We start from the raw sequence: 20134 nt of genomic DNA, 5'->3' as shown, positions 1-20134 counted from the left end.
TCTGGAACTTTTTTTGAGAGTTAAATATAAAGAGCCCAGTGTTTGTGTGTGTGTCGTCGGATCACAAGTCTGTCATGCGATTTCTCATGTATAAACACTTATCATTCTTAATAAACTCCGTAATAGACTTCGGAGAAGTTACATAAAAGGACAGTTGTGTATCTATTCAAACCAGAGTTCAAATACAAACTTGTCTACATTTATTTGTGCATTAAATTACGTCTAGGTACAGATGATATTGAGCGAGCATCATTTAAATAAAAGAATAAGTCTATTTTTGTATGGTCAAATGGTCAGCGGTGTGTCAGCAACAAACCTGATGTCCTCATTTCTTCTGTCTGAATGGAGAATAAATGAGAATCACATGATTTCCTGTGACAAACGACCATTCATGCATTTACTGCTGACTAAACACACTCCAGTCTGAAGATAACACACATTCCTGATGCTCAAGTGTTATTATCCCTGCTTTCCCACTTCATCCCATCAGGAGGTTAGAACTCAAGCTCAGTTTAATTCCAAACAGAACGACTGATCATGAACCCTGGACCATTTATGACCTTCAAATTGCTGGAAAATAAACAGGTTGAAAAGTTTAATGATTAATGAATTTAAAGGATTTTGGTGAAAGGTTAATTCCGCTGCAGCTGCAATAATTTTACCGCAGTAAACCTCAATGTTGTCACATGAAAATGTCTCATCGAAGCTGGAGAGAAACAAGCATTGACGATAAGAGTATTGAATGAGAGCTTCTGCTCAACACAGAACAAATACTAAAAGACGGAAGGCCTGGAAGGATCACTTCCTTCATTAGTCTGCCGTGTGGATGTGGATCTTTTGCCTCAAGGTTTCAGGTGGAGAGAAATTGTATTTTATCCCATCAGTTATAATTAGTGATGTTATTGTTAAATAAAAAAACTATTAAAATTATGTTCCTTAAATTAAATAAAGATGAAATAAAATATATTAGATAAAATTTTCTTACTAAAACAATTGTTTTGAGTAATAAAATGACTCAAACAGAAAAAAAACTAGCTAAATTTAAAAAACAAAAACTCACTAAAATGAAAAAAGAACATAAAATTACCAAAGCTTAAACTAAAATTAAATCTGAAAATAAAAAATAACTCAAATATTAAATAAAATAATATAAGCTAACAACCAGTTTGATCAGTTGATATTAAATTAAATTATAAAAAATAGCTATATAAATTGTGGTCCTGGTCAAGACAATCTCCTGAACTCCAAACTGAATGTCAGAATGGGAAAGAAAGGTGATTTAAGCAATTTTGAGCGTGGCATGGTTGTTGGTGCCAGACGGGCCGGTCTGAGTATTTCACAATCTGCTCAGTTACTGGGACTTTCACGCACAACCATTTCTAGGGTTTACAAAGAATGGTGTGAAAAGGGAAAAACATCCAGTATGCGGCAGTCCTGTGGGCGAAAATGCCTTGTTGATGCTAGAGGTCAGAGGAGAATGGACCGACTGATTCAAGCTGATAGAAGAGCAACTTTGACTGAAATAACCACTCGTTACAACCGAGGTATGCAGCAAAGCATTTGTGAAGCCACAACACGCACAACCTTGAGGCGGATGGGCTACAACAGCAGAAGACCCCACCGGGTACCACTCATCTCCACTACAAATAGGAAAAAGAGGCTACAATTTGCAAGAGCTCACCAAAATTGGACAGTTGAAGACTGGAAAAATGTTGCCTGGTCTGATGAGTCTCGATTTCTGTTGAGACATTCAGATGGTAGAGTCAGAATTTGGCGTAAACAGAATGAGAACATGGATCCATCATGCCTTACCACTGTGCAGGCTGGTGGTGGTGGTGTAATGGTGTGGGGGATGTTTTCTTGGCACACTTTAGGCCCCTTAGTGCCAATTGGGCATCGTTTAAATGCCACGGCCTACCTGAGCATTGTTTCTGACCATGTCCATCCCTTTATGGCCACCATGTACCCATCCTCTGATGGCTACTTCCAGCAGGATAATGCACCATGTCACAAAGCTCGAATCATTTCAAATTGGTTTCTTGAACATGACAATGAGTTCACTGTACTAAAATGGCGCCCACAGTCACCAGATCTCAACCCAATAGAGCATCTTTGGGATGTGGTGGAACGGGAGCTTCGTGCCCTGGATGTGCATCCCACAAATCTCCATCAACTGCAAGATGCTATCCTATCAATATGGGCCAACATTTCTAAAGAATGCTTTCAGCACCTTGTTGAATCAATGCCACGTAGAATTAAGGCAGTTCTGAAGGCGAAAGGGGGTCAAACACAGTATTAGTATGGTGTTCCTAATAATCCTTTAGGTGAGTGTATATACTGTATATCGACACAAAAATATATGCATATACACACAGACATGTATACATGCGCGCACACACAAAACAACTGACTACTAAATCAAAAGCTTCATATTTGTAATTAAATCTTTATTGTTTTCCTCAATAGAAGTGTCCACAGTGAAAAAAATACCTGCCCCTTTTTTTCTTATAAACAAACAGTTGATTTGTATGGCACCCAATGGTGAAGTCCAACTGCGTCTCTTCAAAGTGTTATTACAGAAGGGCCCAACATATCGTTTATGAAGCAAACTAATAAACAAACAACAAAAAATGTCTAATGTTATAAATGACGATGAATAACAGCCTTACAAACTCTGACAGCAGCAAAATCTGTATATAAAAAAAAAAATCTCATGTAGAAACAATTTAATCATTAGTAGTAGCGTAGCAAAAGTCTATTAATTATTTGACCATGTCAGAGTCAAATATGGTTCGACACGAAACGATAACATGTTGGCATAAATGTCTACACACGAAAATGTAAGATGAAGTAAATAAAGAGAAAAAAAAGAATGAAAATGAGAAAAACAGGCCCTAAATGAAGAAGAAAACCAGTTTTAAGACTGAAGTGCTTTGGGATTCTGGTTTGACCAGCTGAAAGAGCTCCGGTACTGATATACAGCGCTTTAGGAGCGTCTTTATAAATGCTTTACGTCAATTGAACAAATAGAAACAAGATCCTAAATCTATTGAAGATTTAAAATGATCCTTTGAGTGAAAACTATGAGCCAGCAAAAGAAAACTCACAGATCGAGTGTAAGTGTTAACATGTACAGTTCCTGTCATTTCCACCGGCCAGTTCACAATCCCCGGCCTATTTGATTTCAATAGTCCACCAAAAAAAAACTGCATTACAATCTCTTTTACTTGCTAAATACAATGTCATTATGGTGTTTTAAAGTGTATATACCAATATCCTGGACTTCTGAAATGATCTAGGTCACCATTTGTCTCTGAAATCCCTCCTTCAGAAGTACAAACATCTTTTGACAGGTGTCGCGTGGCCTGCTGGGAAGTTTCTCACTGTGAATGAGAGGAGAGCGCCCTCTAGTGTAAACCACTGACATCACTGCTGATGAGTAACGCGTCTGAGTGGAGAATGAACATGAAGTTTGGTTGCATACAGACGAGGAAGACACCCAGCCACCACCACATGCGTTTACATCCCCCAAAACAATAGTCAACGTAAGAAAATAAAGGTGAAGATTACACAGAAAATATACAAGTTACTAATTCAATGAGAGTAACGAGCGGCCGGATAGATGATTCCCTTTGCAGCACGATTTCTCTTGGTTTATAGGCAAGAGGTAAAGAGTGTAAAGGCCTCAGTCACGGGTGAGTGTGTGTGTGTGTGTGTGTGTGTGTGTGTGTGTGCGCGGACGCATCCTCATGCGATCGCTTTCGCCTCCGGCAAAAACGCCTCCCAGTATTTTATCAGCTAGAGGAGAGAAAGAGAGCCAAATGTGAAGTACAGGTATTCAGACAAATTTTTTTCAGTAAAAAAAACAAAAACAAAAAAGAAAGAGTTCTTGTACCTGTTGTTCTGAGTGCAGCAGTGACTCCAGATATTTGATGATTTGTCTCTTAAAATCTCGAGCTTTTTCTTTCTGTTAGCAGAGAAATTTAAATGAATTGTCAGTCAGAATCATTAAATACCATTCAACAATTAATTGAGGCGAGACCAACTGTAAATAAAATGTTTATTAGCAGTACTTAAAGTGCCGCTGTTATGCTATTTTATTTTGGAGATCTCCAACAACAGACCACATGCATCCACAGTCAAAAAACACTGTAATTTTCTCATAATATTTATTGCAGCATCAGCTCTCTTCTCAGGGTCTGAAACGCTTTGATAAAGGATTCAGTCTCTCTAAACCCCTCCTTTCTGAGAGTCTACTCTGCTCTGATTGGTCAGATGGCCCAGTCTGTTGTGATTGGTCTACTGTGCTCTGGTTGGTCAGATGGCCCAGTCTGTTGTGATTGGTCTACTCTGCTCTGATTGGTCAGATGACCCAGTCTGTTGCGATTGGTCTACTGTGCTCTGGTTGGTCAGATGGCCCAGTCTGTTGTGATTGGTCTACTGTGCTCTGATTGGCCAGATGGCCCAGTCTGTTGTGATTGGTCTACTGTGCTCTGGTTGGTCAGATGGCCCAGTCTGTTGTGATTGGTCTACTCTGCTCTGATTGGTCAGATGACCCAGTCTGTTGCTATTGGTCTACTGTGCTCTGGTTGGTCAGATGGCCCAGTCTGTTGTGATTGGTCTACTCTGCTCTGATTGGTCAGATGACCCAGTCTGTTGCGATTGGTCTACTCTGGTTGGTCAGATGACCCAGTCTGTTGTGATTGGTCTACTCTGCTCTGATTGGTCAGATGACCCAGTCTGTTGCGATTGGTCTACTCTGGTTGGTCAGATGACCCAGTCTGTTGTGATTGGTCTACTCTGCTCTGGTTGGTCAGATGGCCCAGTCTGTTGTGATTGGTCTACTGTGCTCTGGTTGGTCAGATGACCCAGTCTGTTGTGATTGGTCTACTCTGCTCTGGTTGGTCAGATGACCCAGTCTGTTGTGATTGGTCTACTGTGCTCTGGTTGGTCAGATGACCCAGTCTGTTGTGATTGGTCTACTGTGCTCTGGTTGGTCAGATGGCCCAGTCTGTTGTGATTGGTCTACTCTGCTCTGATTGGTCAGATGACCCAGTCTGTTGTGATTGGTCTACTGTGCTCTGATTGGCCAGATGGCCCAGTCTGTTGTGATTGGTCTACTGTGCTCTGGTTGGTCAGATGGCCCAGTCTGTTGTGATTGGTCTACTCTGCTCTGGTTGGTCAGATGACCCAGTCTGTTGTGATTGGTCTACTGTGCTCTGGTTGGTCAGATGGCCCAGTCTGTTGTGATTGGTCTACTCTGCTCTGATTGGTCAGATGACCCAGTCTGTTGTGATTGGTCTACTCTGCTCTGATTGGTCAGATGACCCAGTCTGTTGTGATTGGTCTACTGTGCTCTGATTGGTCAGATGGCCCAGTCTGTTGTGATTGGTCGACTGTTTACAGTACGTGTCAGAAACCAAACGCCCATCACCATATCTGAACTTCAGCTCTGGATCTTCCTCAACACTTGACACACAATGATACAAACAGTAACAATGGCTTCGGTTTTTTAGTACCGATTCGAGCTTGAGTCCTCAAGTGCAGCAGTGGTTTTGCTTTGGCAGCACAGAAAACAGCATCGTCTTGAACCAAACTTCCAGACTTCACTACAACTAAAGTGTTTGAGTGTCAAAGTAGACTTTGTTTGAGGGCAGCCATAGAAGACCATAGACTGGCATTGTGCAAATTTTTTCGAGCAGTTCAGAATCTATTTTTTTCTTTTAGAAGACAATCACTCAATTTATTGAGCACTTTGATCTTTGAAACTTTGCAGTCCATTATATTCACAAAGTGCTCTATTACAGACTACATTCAAGGCAATATCCAAAAAAGCATAACAGGGGCCCTTTAATGCCAAGATATCCAAAGCCAACAGGGAAATCATGTCTTACATCAAAGCGGATGACGTCTTTCTGTACGGTGGATGAGATTCTCTCGAATTCTCTCTCGAACTGCGTGACCTTTGCCTCCCACTGCAGGACGACAGTAGAGTAAGACATGACTTAGAAGGACGACAGTAGAGTAAGACATGACTTAGAAGGTTACAGATGTAAGTGTTCATCTGTTTAACATCAAACATCCCCCAAACAAGCAGCAGTGGTGTTGTGCCTCACCTCAGAGATCTCGTCCTTGGCCTGCTGGAGTTTGTCGGGTTTGTTGGCCCACAGGAGTTTGGCCTCGGCCTCTCTTTTTTTCTGCAGCATGTTCTCAGCGTCCTGCCAGCGCTGCCACGCTTTCATTCTCTGATCAAAACACCCCTGACAATGTAGAATACAAATAAATTATTATAATATTACATTAATGTTAATAATAATTCAAATTTATTTATATTTTATTATAGATTTAGGTGTTTTTTAGATTTAGATTTTTATTTTATTTACATTTTTTACATAATGATACATACTCTATGTAAACTACCAGTCAAACATTTGAAAAAAAAAATTCATGCTCACCAAGTTTGATGAAATTTGTTCATTGATTACTCAATTTGTTTGATTATTAATAATAATAAATGTTTCTTGAGCAGAAAATCAGCATATTTGAATGATTTCTGAAGGATCATGTGACACTGAAGACTGGAGTAATGATGCTGAAAATTCAGCTTTGATCACAGGAATAAATTACATTTTAAAATATATTCAAATAGAAAACAGTTATTTTAAATTGTAATATTTCACAATATTTCTGTGTTTTTGGATCAAATAAATGCAGCCTTGGTGAGTAGAAGAGACTTTTCAAAAACATTTAAAAAATTTAATTATTCCAAACTTTTGAACAGTAGTGTATCTACATTGTAAATGTAATTTATTATTATAATTTTTTTTAAATAATAATAATAATAATTCAAATAAAAATAACAATTATGTAGATACATACAGATATGCATCATGGTGCTGAAAAAATATATATATCAATAATTATAATAATGAATTCTGATACAATAATGATCCTGATACATACCTGTATGCATTTACATAATTGTTATTTTATTATTATTATTTATTATTAGTATAACAATAATTAAGATATAACATTAACATTGAATTATTATTCATTATTAATAATAATAAAATATATACAGATTTATATCACAATTCTAAAAATGTAAAAGTTTTATTTCTTTTTATTTTCAAATATATCTATAATACTAATATTAATATAACAAATTAATAATACATGTATTATTATTATTAACAACAACAACAACGATAATATATTGGATAATATGGTAAAAACAAAATGTAATTAAAAAATATTTTTAGTGCTATATATATAGTGAATGCAACCATATGGTAATGCTTATTTTTTGACAATCCAGTGAATTAAATAGGTTTACAAATGAAGGGTATAATTTTCTCTTTGCAAGTGGAACTGAAATATAAGATTACTTATAACAAATCAATCCGTGCCAGTTTAACATTATATAATACCTTTAAACATAGCAGAATTAAGTCATAATACACAATAAATCAACAGGACGAGTCTGATTTTTCTTCTATGTTTCTGTGTGTGTCTGTACCCTGACGGCTCCCAGCAGTCGTATATAATCGGCCAGCAGCTCAGAGAAGGTGAAGAAGTCGTTGGCCGCCTGGTCCTGATGGAGCTGCTCGATTCGATCTTCCACCTCGGCCAGCTGAGAAAGAGCTCGCGACAGAGCCGTGTTATCCTCCGAGCTGCCCAACATCGCCACGCTCTTCGCAAACACGGCTGTGTTCCCAGACAACTCTGAAACACACCCCACCCTTTAACTAGTTGCTCGTCCAATCAGATTCTGTTTCACTTAATATATGTCACATTACAGAAATAAAATGGGTTGCAATTCCCAAATCTAAATGCACTACATTAAAAAAAAAAGACCTTCTGACCTTTCCTGTGATTGACAAGCGATTCCACCATGACGTGAAGTTTCCGCAACTGCTGTTCTTCATTTTCTACATCCTGAATCTTCTCATCAAACCACTGAAACCAACAAGCACACACACCGTTTAATATTCAGTCTCCTCTCTAGGTTGGTTTTAAGCTTATTCCTCTTTATAGTAATATAGTATAATTGTTTTTCCACTCACCACGTCCTGTTCGTTCATCTTTATGGTCATCTTACTCACGGCCTCTGTGGCTTTGTTGAGCATTTTGAGGAAGCCGGCTCCACTCAGAGCCTGTGTGCCGACTGCTCTGGGTAACTAACACACACAGAGCATGTGAGCAATGGATAGATAAACATCTGCATGTGAGACGATCACTTCTCTTAGGTTTATGTTAATGTGGAGTTTGCGGTCGCATGCGTTGAATAATTAAAAATTTTGATTTTTATGCAAGAAGCTGTCTCACCTCTTCTTTCTCTAAAAACTCTCTGACATCAGGGTCCTGCAGGAGAGACGGGTGACTTACAATCCTCTGAAGATACCTGCAACCACACACAAACAATCCTCAATATCAATTACTGCTAACATTATATTTATTACATTATATTATCCGATCTAAATAATAATCAACAACATTACATTGGATCATATCATAAATTGGGATATAATAAAAATGTAATGTTATTATTAATTAATATATATACACTCATTAATTTTAATGAAGATGGAAAAATTACTTAGATTGGATCATATAATTTAATTTTAGTTGTAATTAATATTCATATACAATACTTAGATTTCTTGGATTAGAGGTGTAATTTTTCAGTCCTCATTAAAATATAATATGTACTACTAACATTAAATTACATTGCATTATCAAATTTAATAATGAATTATTTAATTGTATTTATTGTTTAATAAAGTATAATCTTATTAATATGAATTCCTACTAACATTATACTATATGACAATTTTATCCAATCGAAGTAATATTTCTGTCCTCATTAAAATGAAAATACATACAGTGTAATGATAATAGTGATTAATATTAAATTATCCAATTGAATACATTTTCTATCCCCATATATCATTTTAATTATGGCGAACATAACCATTATTCAGTTTAAGTAATTTTTCCTGTCCTCATTATTTAAATATATATTAATATTAATTACTACTGAGATTATTATATTTTCCAGTTTAAGTATTTTCTGTCCTCAGTTTTTATATATATATATAATATATATATATTTGTTATAATATATAACTATTATTATACTATCCAGTTTAAGTAATTTTTGTGTTCTCATTAAAATGAAAATAAATATAATGATAGTAGTAATTAATATTAATATTAACATTATATTATATTAATCAATCTAAGTAATTTTTCTGTCCACATTAAATTGAAAATACTGTATGGTAGCAGGCAGCATCACAGCCAATCATAGTTTGATGTTTTATACACAGATATATGGAGAGGGATTTTAAATCAATGAGAATTCACTGGGGGCGGGGCTTCTTAGTGCAATGTAACAAAAGGTTCTGACATGACACATTGATGACAAATGTGACTGGTCAGGACAAAAACTAGGAGAAGAAGAGCGATTCATCGCTTTACTAGTGCAACTAGTTAAGAAACATTGTCATCTTCAGTAACGAACCTCTCTAGAGCAGCTCTCCTCCGCTCCACAAACTCTGCTGACGATGGATCCTCCTTCCCGACTTTGACTTTTGTCATACCTGGAAAATTCACACACAGTTATTCATAATCAGACACTTGCCCATAACCAGATCAGATCGGATGCATTAGCAGAAGCAAGTTTCTACCCAGAATGCTCTTCTCCGGTGGTGGAGGTATGATGTATCCATTCTGCGTGTGTTTCTCCGAGAGCTTTTCGTACAATCCCAGGAAATCACTGAAACGTCTGCGTACAGTAAACGTCTTGCTACGGAACATGGTTAACGACGTCTGAGAGGAGGAAAAGAGGGAGGTTTAGACAGTGTGTCGTATTGTGCGGCCGTGTAATCTGCAATAAAGACTAAAAAAAAAAAATCACCTGTGTTGAAACTTTGTAGGCCATATAAGCATTCATACCATCACCTGTAAGAAGCAGAGAGAGAATCACCTCACATGCCCAAAATAAAACCCCAGCATATGTGCTGTTGACCTCAAGCTTAAACATCAGGACTGGTTACACAAAGGTCATTCAGGTTTAGAGTCAATGATCCCAGCTGAAAAATAGCTTGACTATCCTAAACTGGTCTCCCAGACTGGTCCGGTTTGCTGGTTTTAGAAGGGTTGTCAGCTTGTCAAACTAAACCAGTTTAAATATAAGTTTGTCCAGGTCACCAGCAAAAAACAGCAAACTAGAGTAAATCAACAAAATTAAAAAAATATTTTTACTATTGAAACTTTCACGATTTACATATTTAAATGACTTCGGTTATGATTAGCATGTAAAATGTGTTACGACGCCCTTGCAAAACTGCTCAATGGTCTAAAGGAGAGGATACATAAAAGTGGGAGGGATATGCTAATGTCTTTATCAAATTTCTGACCAACCTATGTTAGTTGAATGAATAAGGCATTTATATAGCGCTTTCATATGTACTACTGTACACCCAAAGAGCTTTACAATCATCAGGGGATCTCTCCTCAACCTAGTTATGCTGCTGGATCACAAATAACTAGATCATCTTTATAAATTCTCATTCAATGAAATTTAGAGCACATGAAAACAAGAGACAACAACCAACGAAATATTAATAACTGATTATGCTGTAGTCAATGTATGCTTTTAGCTTTTCTATGCATTTTGCATATTTTTGGAATAATAAAATAAACCTTTAGCTGTAGTTTGCTATCCTGGTTAAAACCAGACCATTCTCAGTTGTAACTGAGTTATGGTCTGGCAAAGCGTCATAGACAAATAATTTCCAGAGGGGCGTCACCAACGGACGTCGCGGATAGACCTAAACCCAATCAGAGCGATGAAGGAGATGACGTATGCAGAGCGGCGGAGAAACATCTCCGAGTGTTGTTCTTTGCTCGGTTTTTAACAAAAAGGAAACGTTCAAATCGCTTAAAACAGACGCGATAGCTGATTGGAACGAGTGATGTTCGACGGCGGCATCCATCTTTGTTATGTAGGCTACAAAATCTGCTTCAAAATCCCAGCGCTGTCGTCATCGTGTAAAGCCCGCCCCAACGTTTCTGATTGGTGCCTCGATTTCGGCGGATTGGAAATGGGCTTGAATGAGCTCTTTGCCAGACTAACTTTCAGAGCAAATCTAAATTTGCCGGAAGTTGTCTGGGTTTTCCCAGGCTAGTAGTTTGCCTCTTTTTTTGCCAAATAATTTTGTCAGATAAATACCTTAGTGTTTTTTCCCCTCCCTCATATTTAAAAATATTTGATAAATATAAAGTATTTTCCTCATATCCTGATGGTTTAATCTAAATTGTTGGGTCATTGAAAACAAATATTCCCTCTGGACATCACTTTTGGCCACTATATACAAAGTAAGAGTGAGCAAAACATCAGCAAAAATATGATATACTATATCAGATGAAATATTATCTCCCCAGAGACCTTACAGTAAACACCACACCTTTAAAAAAGAAGAAGGACAGGAAATGGAAAAAAAGCTGGTACAGTGCAAAAAAAGGAAGTTGTGATCGTATGGCAATGCTCCAGACTGTCGTATCTGTGACTCAGTTCCTTAATTAGAACAATTTCACCTCTTAAGATAATCACGGTTTTCTGTTTCCTGCAAACTCAGCCCACTACTTTTTCAAACTTATGTTAATCCACAAAAGCCTGAAACAAGACATCAAAAAGCTAAACCCAGCTAACATAGTGGAAGATGATGGTCTTACCAACTTTCTCTGGATTTGTGACAGAAATGTTTAGATCAAACTTGTCCTCACTTTCTTCTTCCTCCAGCTTTATGAGAAAAAAGAGAAAGGAAGAAGGAAACCTGTAAGGTTTGATCTGATCTCTAGTGACGGGAATCGCAAGAAATGCAACAAATCCAGTTTTGATTCTGATTCAACTTGATTCTTTAAGTAGATTTGAGTCATTTCATTTTCAAATGAAACGCACATAAATAAATAAATCATAAGTTTAAGACTGATTCTTGACTAATTAATCAAAAAGAATCAGCTCATAGGAGTCATTTGCTTGTGAATCAGGCACTAACGGAGCCAAACATCATGAAAAATATTCAATCTCAGTACTTTTTATTTTAAAAACTTTCAATTTCCAACCGTCTTTATAAGTGTTTTACCTCCTCCAGGGCTTTGGACGGAGGTTTGCTGGAGCTGCTGGCTACCGGGGCGGCAGGAGCCGATGCTGGCGCTTTCACCGCATCTTTCTTCTTGCGGTCATTAAGAGGACTGTCCAGAGACAACTCCACTGTAGCTTCTGGGAAAAACAGTGAGAGAAAGTGCATTTTATGGATTCAATAAAACTAAAAAGATACAACAAATACAACCTAGATAACAAACACACACACATGCAAAACACATTCCATCAGCAACATAAAGACGGGTGAGAGGTCAAAGGTCACTGAGGAATTCCTTTTCCCCTTCCTGAGTCAACGCTGAGAAAGCGAATTCATCATCCATCACTCAGAGAAGTGATGTGCACGCATTTCTGCTTGTACAATACATGCCAGTAAAAAAAAAAAAAGCAGGAAAATGTTTCATTAGGCAAAAAACTAAGCCTGGAAAACCCTACAGCACTTTAGGCGACTTCTAATCAGTGTTATTTAAGTATTATTTATATACTATTATTAGAGGAGCATTTTATATTTTCAGTTTTTATTTTAATTGTGGTTTGAGTTTGATTATTTTACTTGAGCATCTACGATCTAGGAAGGCAGTTCATTCGCTTGATGCCTATGATAGCCAAAAAAATACTTTCAAGGTAGGCGGCTCGTAAGGTTTCGAAACACAAGTCGAACTTTTAAATGCACCAATGACACCAAACCAAAGTCTAGGTAGGCCACTCACAAGGTTTCCAAAAAATGACCTAAACATTCAAAGATGCTTTTCACATGTGGGAGGACAGCTACATTTTGAAACACAAATTAAACTTGCTTAAACATGCCCCAAAATGCTCTCAAGGTTTAAAGGCTCAAAAATGTTGTCTAGATAGGCAGCTCACTAGGTTTTGAAGATTAGAACAATACATTTGTGTTATAAGATGTCAAAAAACGCTGTATGTTACTAAATTGCTTATGCAGTACTTACCCCCAGTTTTGCAGACTAAGCTAGTCCCAGACTAAAATGCTTGTTTGAACCGTTTTAACTGAAAGCAACTTGGACTGAAATATCTTAAAATATGTCAGTGCCATTGTTTTGTCTCTTGATGTCTCTAGATGCACACTAGTAAGGCACATTTATAAAAGCTACTTAGCTAATTGAACTAAGGCCTAATCCTGGCTTGAAACCAGGCGTTAGTATTGAAAGATGAACTTTTACATTTGCCTATGATGCCTGAAAAAGCTCCCTGAAATTAAATTATATACAAAAAAACACTGTCTATGTTGGCAGTTCGGAGGATTTTGCAACACAAATCAAACTTTTAAATGCACCAATGTCACCCGGAAATACTGTCTAGGTAGGCTGCTCACTCGATTCTGAAACATGAACCAAGCATTTAAAAGGGCTTATGATGCTTAAAAATGTTGTCTGTCTGACAAGGTAGCCAAGTTTTGAAAAACAAACTAAACTTGCTTACAAATATTAAAAAATGCTGTCAATGTAGGCACCTTTTAAAGTTCAGAGCAATACATTTTTGTGGTATGATGGCCAAAAACCCTGTGCTACAAGGGTTTTCGCAGGAAGAACTATTTTTGGTTCTCCAAAAAACCTTTCATTAAAGGTTTTAGTTTGAACATTTTGATCATCTAAAGAAGCTTTTTTCACTATAAAGAATCTTTTGTGGAATGTAAAGGTTCCACGGATGTTAAAGGGGCTATGTGTAGGTTTTTACTTAAAAAAATCTTTAAGATAGAGTCTTCATTTGTACATTTATGAGCCAACCATAATGTAATAGAAAGAATGACACCTTGACTGTCCACCACGGTTGCCTCCATCAGCCTGTAGGCTAAATTTGTGTGTGGAGGAGTCGGGTCCGAATTGGCGTGAAAATTCACGAAATGTGACGTCATGCGCGTTCTCGTCTACTTGGGCTTACATCCGTACGGCAGCCATTAGTAAGCAGCGGCGATCGCTAGCAGTAGTGTTTCAAATGGACTCTGCGGACGGAAAGAAGCGACCAGCCTCCAGCACAATCCAGATACCCATGGAAACTCCTCGTAAGTAAAAAAGAAAAGAAAAAAAAAGCCTTATCTAGTGCGGCCAACGAGCGTGCGCACCGAGAACGAGCATGAGACTGGCTACAGTTTCTCTAACGGCCACTGGTGTCAGTAACGGTAAGAAATTTCAGAACTTCCGCAATGCTCCTTTAAAGGGGTCATATAATGGAACATGCACTTTTACAAGTTGATTGTACTGAAATGTGTGTTGGCAGTGTCTGTACACAACCATCATATAATGATAAAAATCCATCCAGTGGTTTTGTTTTAATCTCCTTATATGTTTTCCCCTGCCTCAAATCGAGCCGTTCGAGCCTGTGACGTCACACGGTCGGACGCCCCTCCCACGATAGTTGAATGACAGCCGGGTTTCAACACAGACCCGCCCCCGCTCGTGAGCCAGCTGTCAATCATAGTCTGCGCGGACCGGCGCGGTCATTGTTGATATGCTGGAGCACTGTCTATGAGCAGAATGGCGTCTAAGCGATTGTGGTGTTCTGTTCTTGGGTGTAATAACGAACACAGCAGTCATTTTAATGTTCCTAAATCCGAACCGCTGAAGACGCAGTGGCTGAGTTTGTTTTCGAAGGGAATATTCCCCACGAGCAACGTCAATGCTCTCATGTGCGAATCATTTCACACACCAGACTGCTTTATAAATGAGGATCAGTATAAAGCTGGATTTGCTAAGAAGCTGCTCCTGAAAAAAGATCGGTACCAGATATTCGTGTTCCTGCTGAATCTCCAGAAGAACTGAAGTGAGAGTAAGGTTTTATTAAACTTTATATTAATATGTATATTAATCCTTGTAAATCGCTAGCTGCACGCTTCACGATGAATGCGTCTAAGGTTTACACTTAGGGTACATTACGGCATGTTTTCTATATATGACGTTCTCAATATAATGCATAATCCCACGTTTATACTGAACAACGTGTTATGGTGATTGTGTTACAAACGGTGTACGCCAGAGCTCTGGTGTACACAGAACAGAGAGGCGGGGTGAGCAAAGCTCATGATCATTTAAAGTCATATGCACTGAAACGGCGTGCTGAAAACAGAGCTGTTTTTGACCAGGTAAAATAAGTGTTTTCTTACAATACTAATGAGAATTTTTAATTAAAGTATATTACAAACTTTTAATTTAGACCCTAAAGAATCATATTAGCTTGTACAAAAATGGCATTATATGACCCCTTTAAAGGTTCTTCATGGAACCATCGATGCCAATAAAGACCCATTATTTATACGAGTGTATAATGCTCAAAATGCTGTCTAGGCAAGTAGCTCACTACGCTTTGAAGATTTGAACAATCAATTTGTGTTATGATGCCCAAAAATGCTGCCTGTGTCTAGGTTGCTTAGGCAGTTCACAAACTTTCAAATGTGCCTGATGCCCAAAAAACAGGTGTAGCTAGGCAGTCAAAAGTGTCACAGTCATGATCTGGTGTTACCGGTGAAATGTCGTACCTGAGAAGATATCCTGCTCCTCAGAGTGAACCCCATTGGTCCTGGAGCTGCCGCTTGAGGAAGGTTTGGTGGCAGGTGCCGTCACGGCTTCCTCTGCGAACAGATCCGTGGGGTCCTTTTTAACATGTGGCTTGACCTTCACTTCTGATTTCACCTCTGTAAAGACATTGATAGGTGGCCCACTCGCCACTGAAGGCTGAGGGGTCTTCGTCATGGCTTTTAATGGCTCTTTAAAAAGATCTTCCTCCTCCTCCTCATCATCATCCTCATCCTCATCACCGAACAGCTCAGCGCTCCCTGCTTTCTTGGTGTCAGAGCCTTTGCTGCTGCCCTTCGGAGGGTCTTCGAAAATATCCTGATGTCGGGCTCCAATGGCGTTTTTGTGCTCAGGCTTGCTGCTGATATCAATAGGTGCTTTACCGATGACATCAGACTTTGGCGTTTCTACAGGCGCTTTCAAGAGATCTGGCACGGGATTTTGGACTTCAGGCGAACTAATCACATCGGCTTCATCGTCCAGCGGGTCGCTGAACAGGTCGACGGCCTCATCGCTGCCAGGAGATTGTATCTTTAGGTTCTTCTGGGGTTCAGAGTTAATGTCGCTAAGAGGATCGCTGAAGATATCTTCTGGTGGCTCGTTGAAGATGTCTTTAGGAGGTCCGGTCGTGTCAGGCGACAGTGAATCCATCTCGGAGATTGACTAGGAACAGCACAGAAATGATTATTCAGCTAATGTTGTAAATTTAGTTACTATAAATAGAAATATTGTGAGTTTAAACAGGATTACTAGTTTTCCATCTGGCATGGAACTGTTTTTACAAATACATGAAACATTTTCAGGCTGAATCTCACAAAATTTGCTTAAAAATTACCCACATCCGAATGATATCTAACAGGCACAGGATCAAAACGAAAGTTATGAAAATAAATGAGGAAAATCCACAGATTGTTTAACTCTTTCCTTTATTTGCAAAATATAACAGCGACTTTTTAGATTTGGGTCCGAATAAAGGAAAGAGTTAAACAGTGTTTGGATTTTCCTCGTTTATTTTCATATCTCTGGTTAAAGTTCAACCCTAAATAAAGAAAAAAATCTATTTTAAGTATTATTTTTGCATTGAAAAATTAGGCATATTTTGTTAAGCATAAGTTCTTGTAACCGTAATTAGGCTATACAATATTTTTCATATTAATAATATTTATTAGTTTATGTATTTGTGCATTTTGGTGATTTAAATAAATAAATAAAGTAAGCCTATTTTGGGCTTAGCACATTTTCCACCCAAATACTTATTATTGTAACAGTCATTTTATACTTAAAGGCAGAGTAGGTGATTTGCTTCAAAAACATGTTTTGTTATGCTGGTTGAAAGTCTCTTCACATCCTAATAGCAATCACTAAGTGGTCTAAATGTATTTATGTGGAAATATACTGTCTGTGGAAGGCGTAGTAGGACCATAAAAACAACTCATAGAACTCGTGCCGAGGGCTACGATAGGATGTCCTAACATCTACGTATGTTTTTACACACCCTGCTCGCGCAGACATCGCACATCATCAGTGCGTTTCATGCTCTGCAGAGTTAGACAGATGTCAGTCACAGAACACAGTAAACGAAACAGCGGCCGTAGTTCCTCCTGAACCAAAACAATGAGCTTATGCTGCGTTCACGCCACAACTACTGCAATTTGGAGGAGATGGAAATCCGTGACGTTACACTCGGAGCGGTTCGTGACTCGAATTTACACGTTTCAATGGCAACACTATCAACGCCACTATCAACGCCGCTATGAATCTGCAGCAGTCAGGTGATACAGCTCAGAGCTCTTTCATTATTTGATTTGATTTGATTTACTTTAATCCACAGGGGGAAATTTATGTGTCACAACAGCATAGAAATACAATGAATAAATAAACAACAACAAACAACATACACAACATACAACAGCAACAAGTCTTGTTCTCAAGTATCAATTTTTCAAAGCACCATGATTATATACGACCAGAATAAATACATAAATATATATATATATCATCTCACATAACACTGATTATAAAATCTAATTGCGGTTGGGAAAAAAGACTTTCTAAAACGCTCTTTGTAGCAGCGTGGATGAATTAATCTTGAGCTGTAGGTACTCACAAAAGCTCGAGATATTTCATTAAGAGGATGACAGTCATGATTGATCATAAGAGAAAGTTTCCCAATCATTCTATCCTGCACTATCTCCTCTAAAGTGGGTAATACACTCCCCACGACAGAGCCTGCCTTCTTTATGAGTTTATTTAACTTATTCTTCTCCTTTTCCATCAGTCCCCCTCCCCAACATGTGATAGAGTACAAAATCACAGATGAGACTACAGAGTCATAGAATGTCTTAAGTAGTACCTGACGTACCCCAAAGGATCTCAGACGTTATTATTGTAATATTATGTGCTGTGAGACATGAGGTAATTTAACGCCGTCTTTCGTGACGCTTTTGTTTGCTCCCTGCTGTACGCGTTCATGTGTTTTTTTGAAGGAGGCGTGGCTTTGGAGACGCTCTGAAGGGAGGGTGGGATCTTATGCTTTTAAAGCGAACTCTGAAAATCGCCTACTTTACCTTTAAATTGTAAAATATTTATTATATTATATTACAAGTATTTGTGAATTGCAAGCAAGCCTATTTTAGTACTTTCTTTGCATTGAAAATTAAAGCACATTTTCCACCCGAATACTTATAATTGTAACAGTACTTACATAATTAAAATGTAAAATATTGTTATTACAGGTATTTGTCATTATTCTTTTTTGATTGCTTGTACAACTGGCATTTTACAATAACTAAATAACAAAATAAGCCTAGCGTATTTTAGTACTATCTTTGCATTGAAAATGAAGCAATTTTTTTTCACCCAAATTCTCATTATTGTAACAGTAAATATTTAAATGGTAAAATATTCATCATGCTAGACTTTGTTATTTTTATATACGTGAGCATTTGTACAATTGATGGTTTCAAATGAATAAATATATAACATTGATTCCAGACAGGATGGTTCGAATAAACATTACATAAAATGTAATCACGAAAAATTTCTTAAATGGTCCTGAAACTGACTACTTTTTGATTATGTTAAAGAAAAATGAAATTTTATATCTTTTGATTTTGGGGTAAAGTATTTAATATATATTAAAGACCTGCACATTTTTCTCATGAGATAGTAAGTACTGTAGTAGTCATTTTGCAGTCACTTTCATCCAAAGCGACTTCTAGCACCCTTACAGGGACAATCCGCCTGTATTAACCCAGGGTTAAGTGCCTTGCTTAACGGTACAGTGGTTACAACATACGAATCAACCCATGCTGGGTTCAAACCTACAACCTTCCAGTTCCAGTGCAGACCTTTAACCACCAACCCACTCCTTCATGACTCACGTACAGCAACTGTAAATTCTTTCCCACAAAGCAAATTCTTCAGAAAATAAATGCTTACTAAGGTAAAAAAAAGGCATTTAGACATTCACTCAAGTTTGAGACTCACATGACCAGACCTTCAGTACTTTGACCTGAAAAGACTTAAATTACTACGCTAAGTAAACATTGACTGCTGGACACCAGCTCATTTATTAGAGACAGATTTGCCTTCATAACACTCATCATACTGTAGTTTGGATCTCTTCCTTGGTCTGCATGCATATATGTATATTTTAAATAGCCTACATAAAACATCTTTACTAGGATAATGTTGGGTGGTTCTGCATAAAGAAGTTCATCTACTTTCACGCTTCCTTTATAATTAGACACAACATAACATTAATTTTACACACTTACACAATCTCTTACAGAGTGACTTCAGTCTGTTTGGAAAACTGGGTCAACATTCCTCGTGATATTATTTATTCAACAACAAGAGTCCTCCAAAAACTTCAGTATGTCACATGCAGGCCTAAACTTAGATCTATTTAACCCTGCGGAAGAATCAAATCTGAGGTGGTGATAAAAATGATACCTTTATTAAATCATTAAGCAAATATGACCACAGAAAACGCCGTATAAACCAGCAGATCTGAAGATCCACGGTTGAAGAAGAAGAAGAAGAAGAGCAGGGAGATCTGAGGGTGTCCGAGAAGTGAAAGTGGTCGGTCTTCTTCTCTTTCTGTCTGTCTGTATGAAGTCTCTAGCTAATTAGCTTCATAAATGCGTTTAATTGTGTTACTCACCGTGCCCGTGAACGCATCCGCGCCGTCGTCACTGTCCTCCAGCAGCTCGGGCTCCTCTGAGTCCGGGAAAGGAGGAGGACTGCGCTCCGAGCTGGCCGCCATCTTCAGCTCCACACACGGAAAAACTTTATTACAAGCGGAGAACGCTAGAGTGAAAACGAGAGAGCGACATTGAACTGATACGAAGAGAGAGAGAGATAGCGAAACAGCGACGCCCGGTGGTCAATAGTGGCGGGCTTTGCGCTGTTACGTCACGCTCACAAGACC

At 38.1% G+C, this 20134-nt stretch overlaps 1 protein-coding gene across 1 annotated transcript; it reads right to left on the bottom strand.

The window, feature by feature from the left end:
* Positions 1 to 3710: 3710 nt before the first annotated feature.
* On the bottom strand, positions 3711 to 20025 carry snx1a (sorting nexin 1a). Its single transcript, XM_056239228.1, has 15 exons — positions 19868 to 20025; positions 15663 to 16362; positions 12156 to 12292; positions 11746 to 11812; positions 9926 to 9969; positions 9696 to 9837; positions 9530 to 9608; positions 8332 to 8407; positions 8070 to 8183; positions 7869 to 7962; positions 7523 to 7728; positions 6117 to 6260; positions 5895 to 5975; positions 3896 to 3967; positions 3711 to 3798 (listed from the first exon to the last, which is right to left on the bottom strand). The coding sequence occupies exons 1-15, from the start codon at positions 19967 to 19969 to the stop codon at positions 3748 to 3750; spliced, it is 2109 nt and encodes a 702-aa protein (XP_056095203.1). The 5' UTR covers positions 19970 to 20025; the 3' UTR covers positions 3711 to 3747.
* Between the last annotated feature and the right edge of the window lie 109 nt (positions 20026 to 20134).

This window comes from Rhinichthys klamathensis, unplaced genomic scaffold (genome assembly GCF_029890125.1).
Source record: "Rhinichthys klamathensis goyatoka isolate OS25496 unplaced genomic scaffold, OSU_Roscu_1.1 h1tg000557l_1, whole genome shotgun sequence".
Lineage (NCBI taxonomy): Eukaryota > Metazoa > Chordata > Actinopteri > Cypriniformes > Leuciscidae > Rhinichthys > Rhinichthys klamathensis.
The sequence above is the reverse complement of the archived record's forward strand: the minus strand, read 5'-3'. Positions and strand labels throughout refer to the sequence as shown.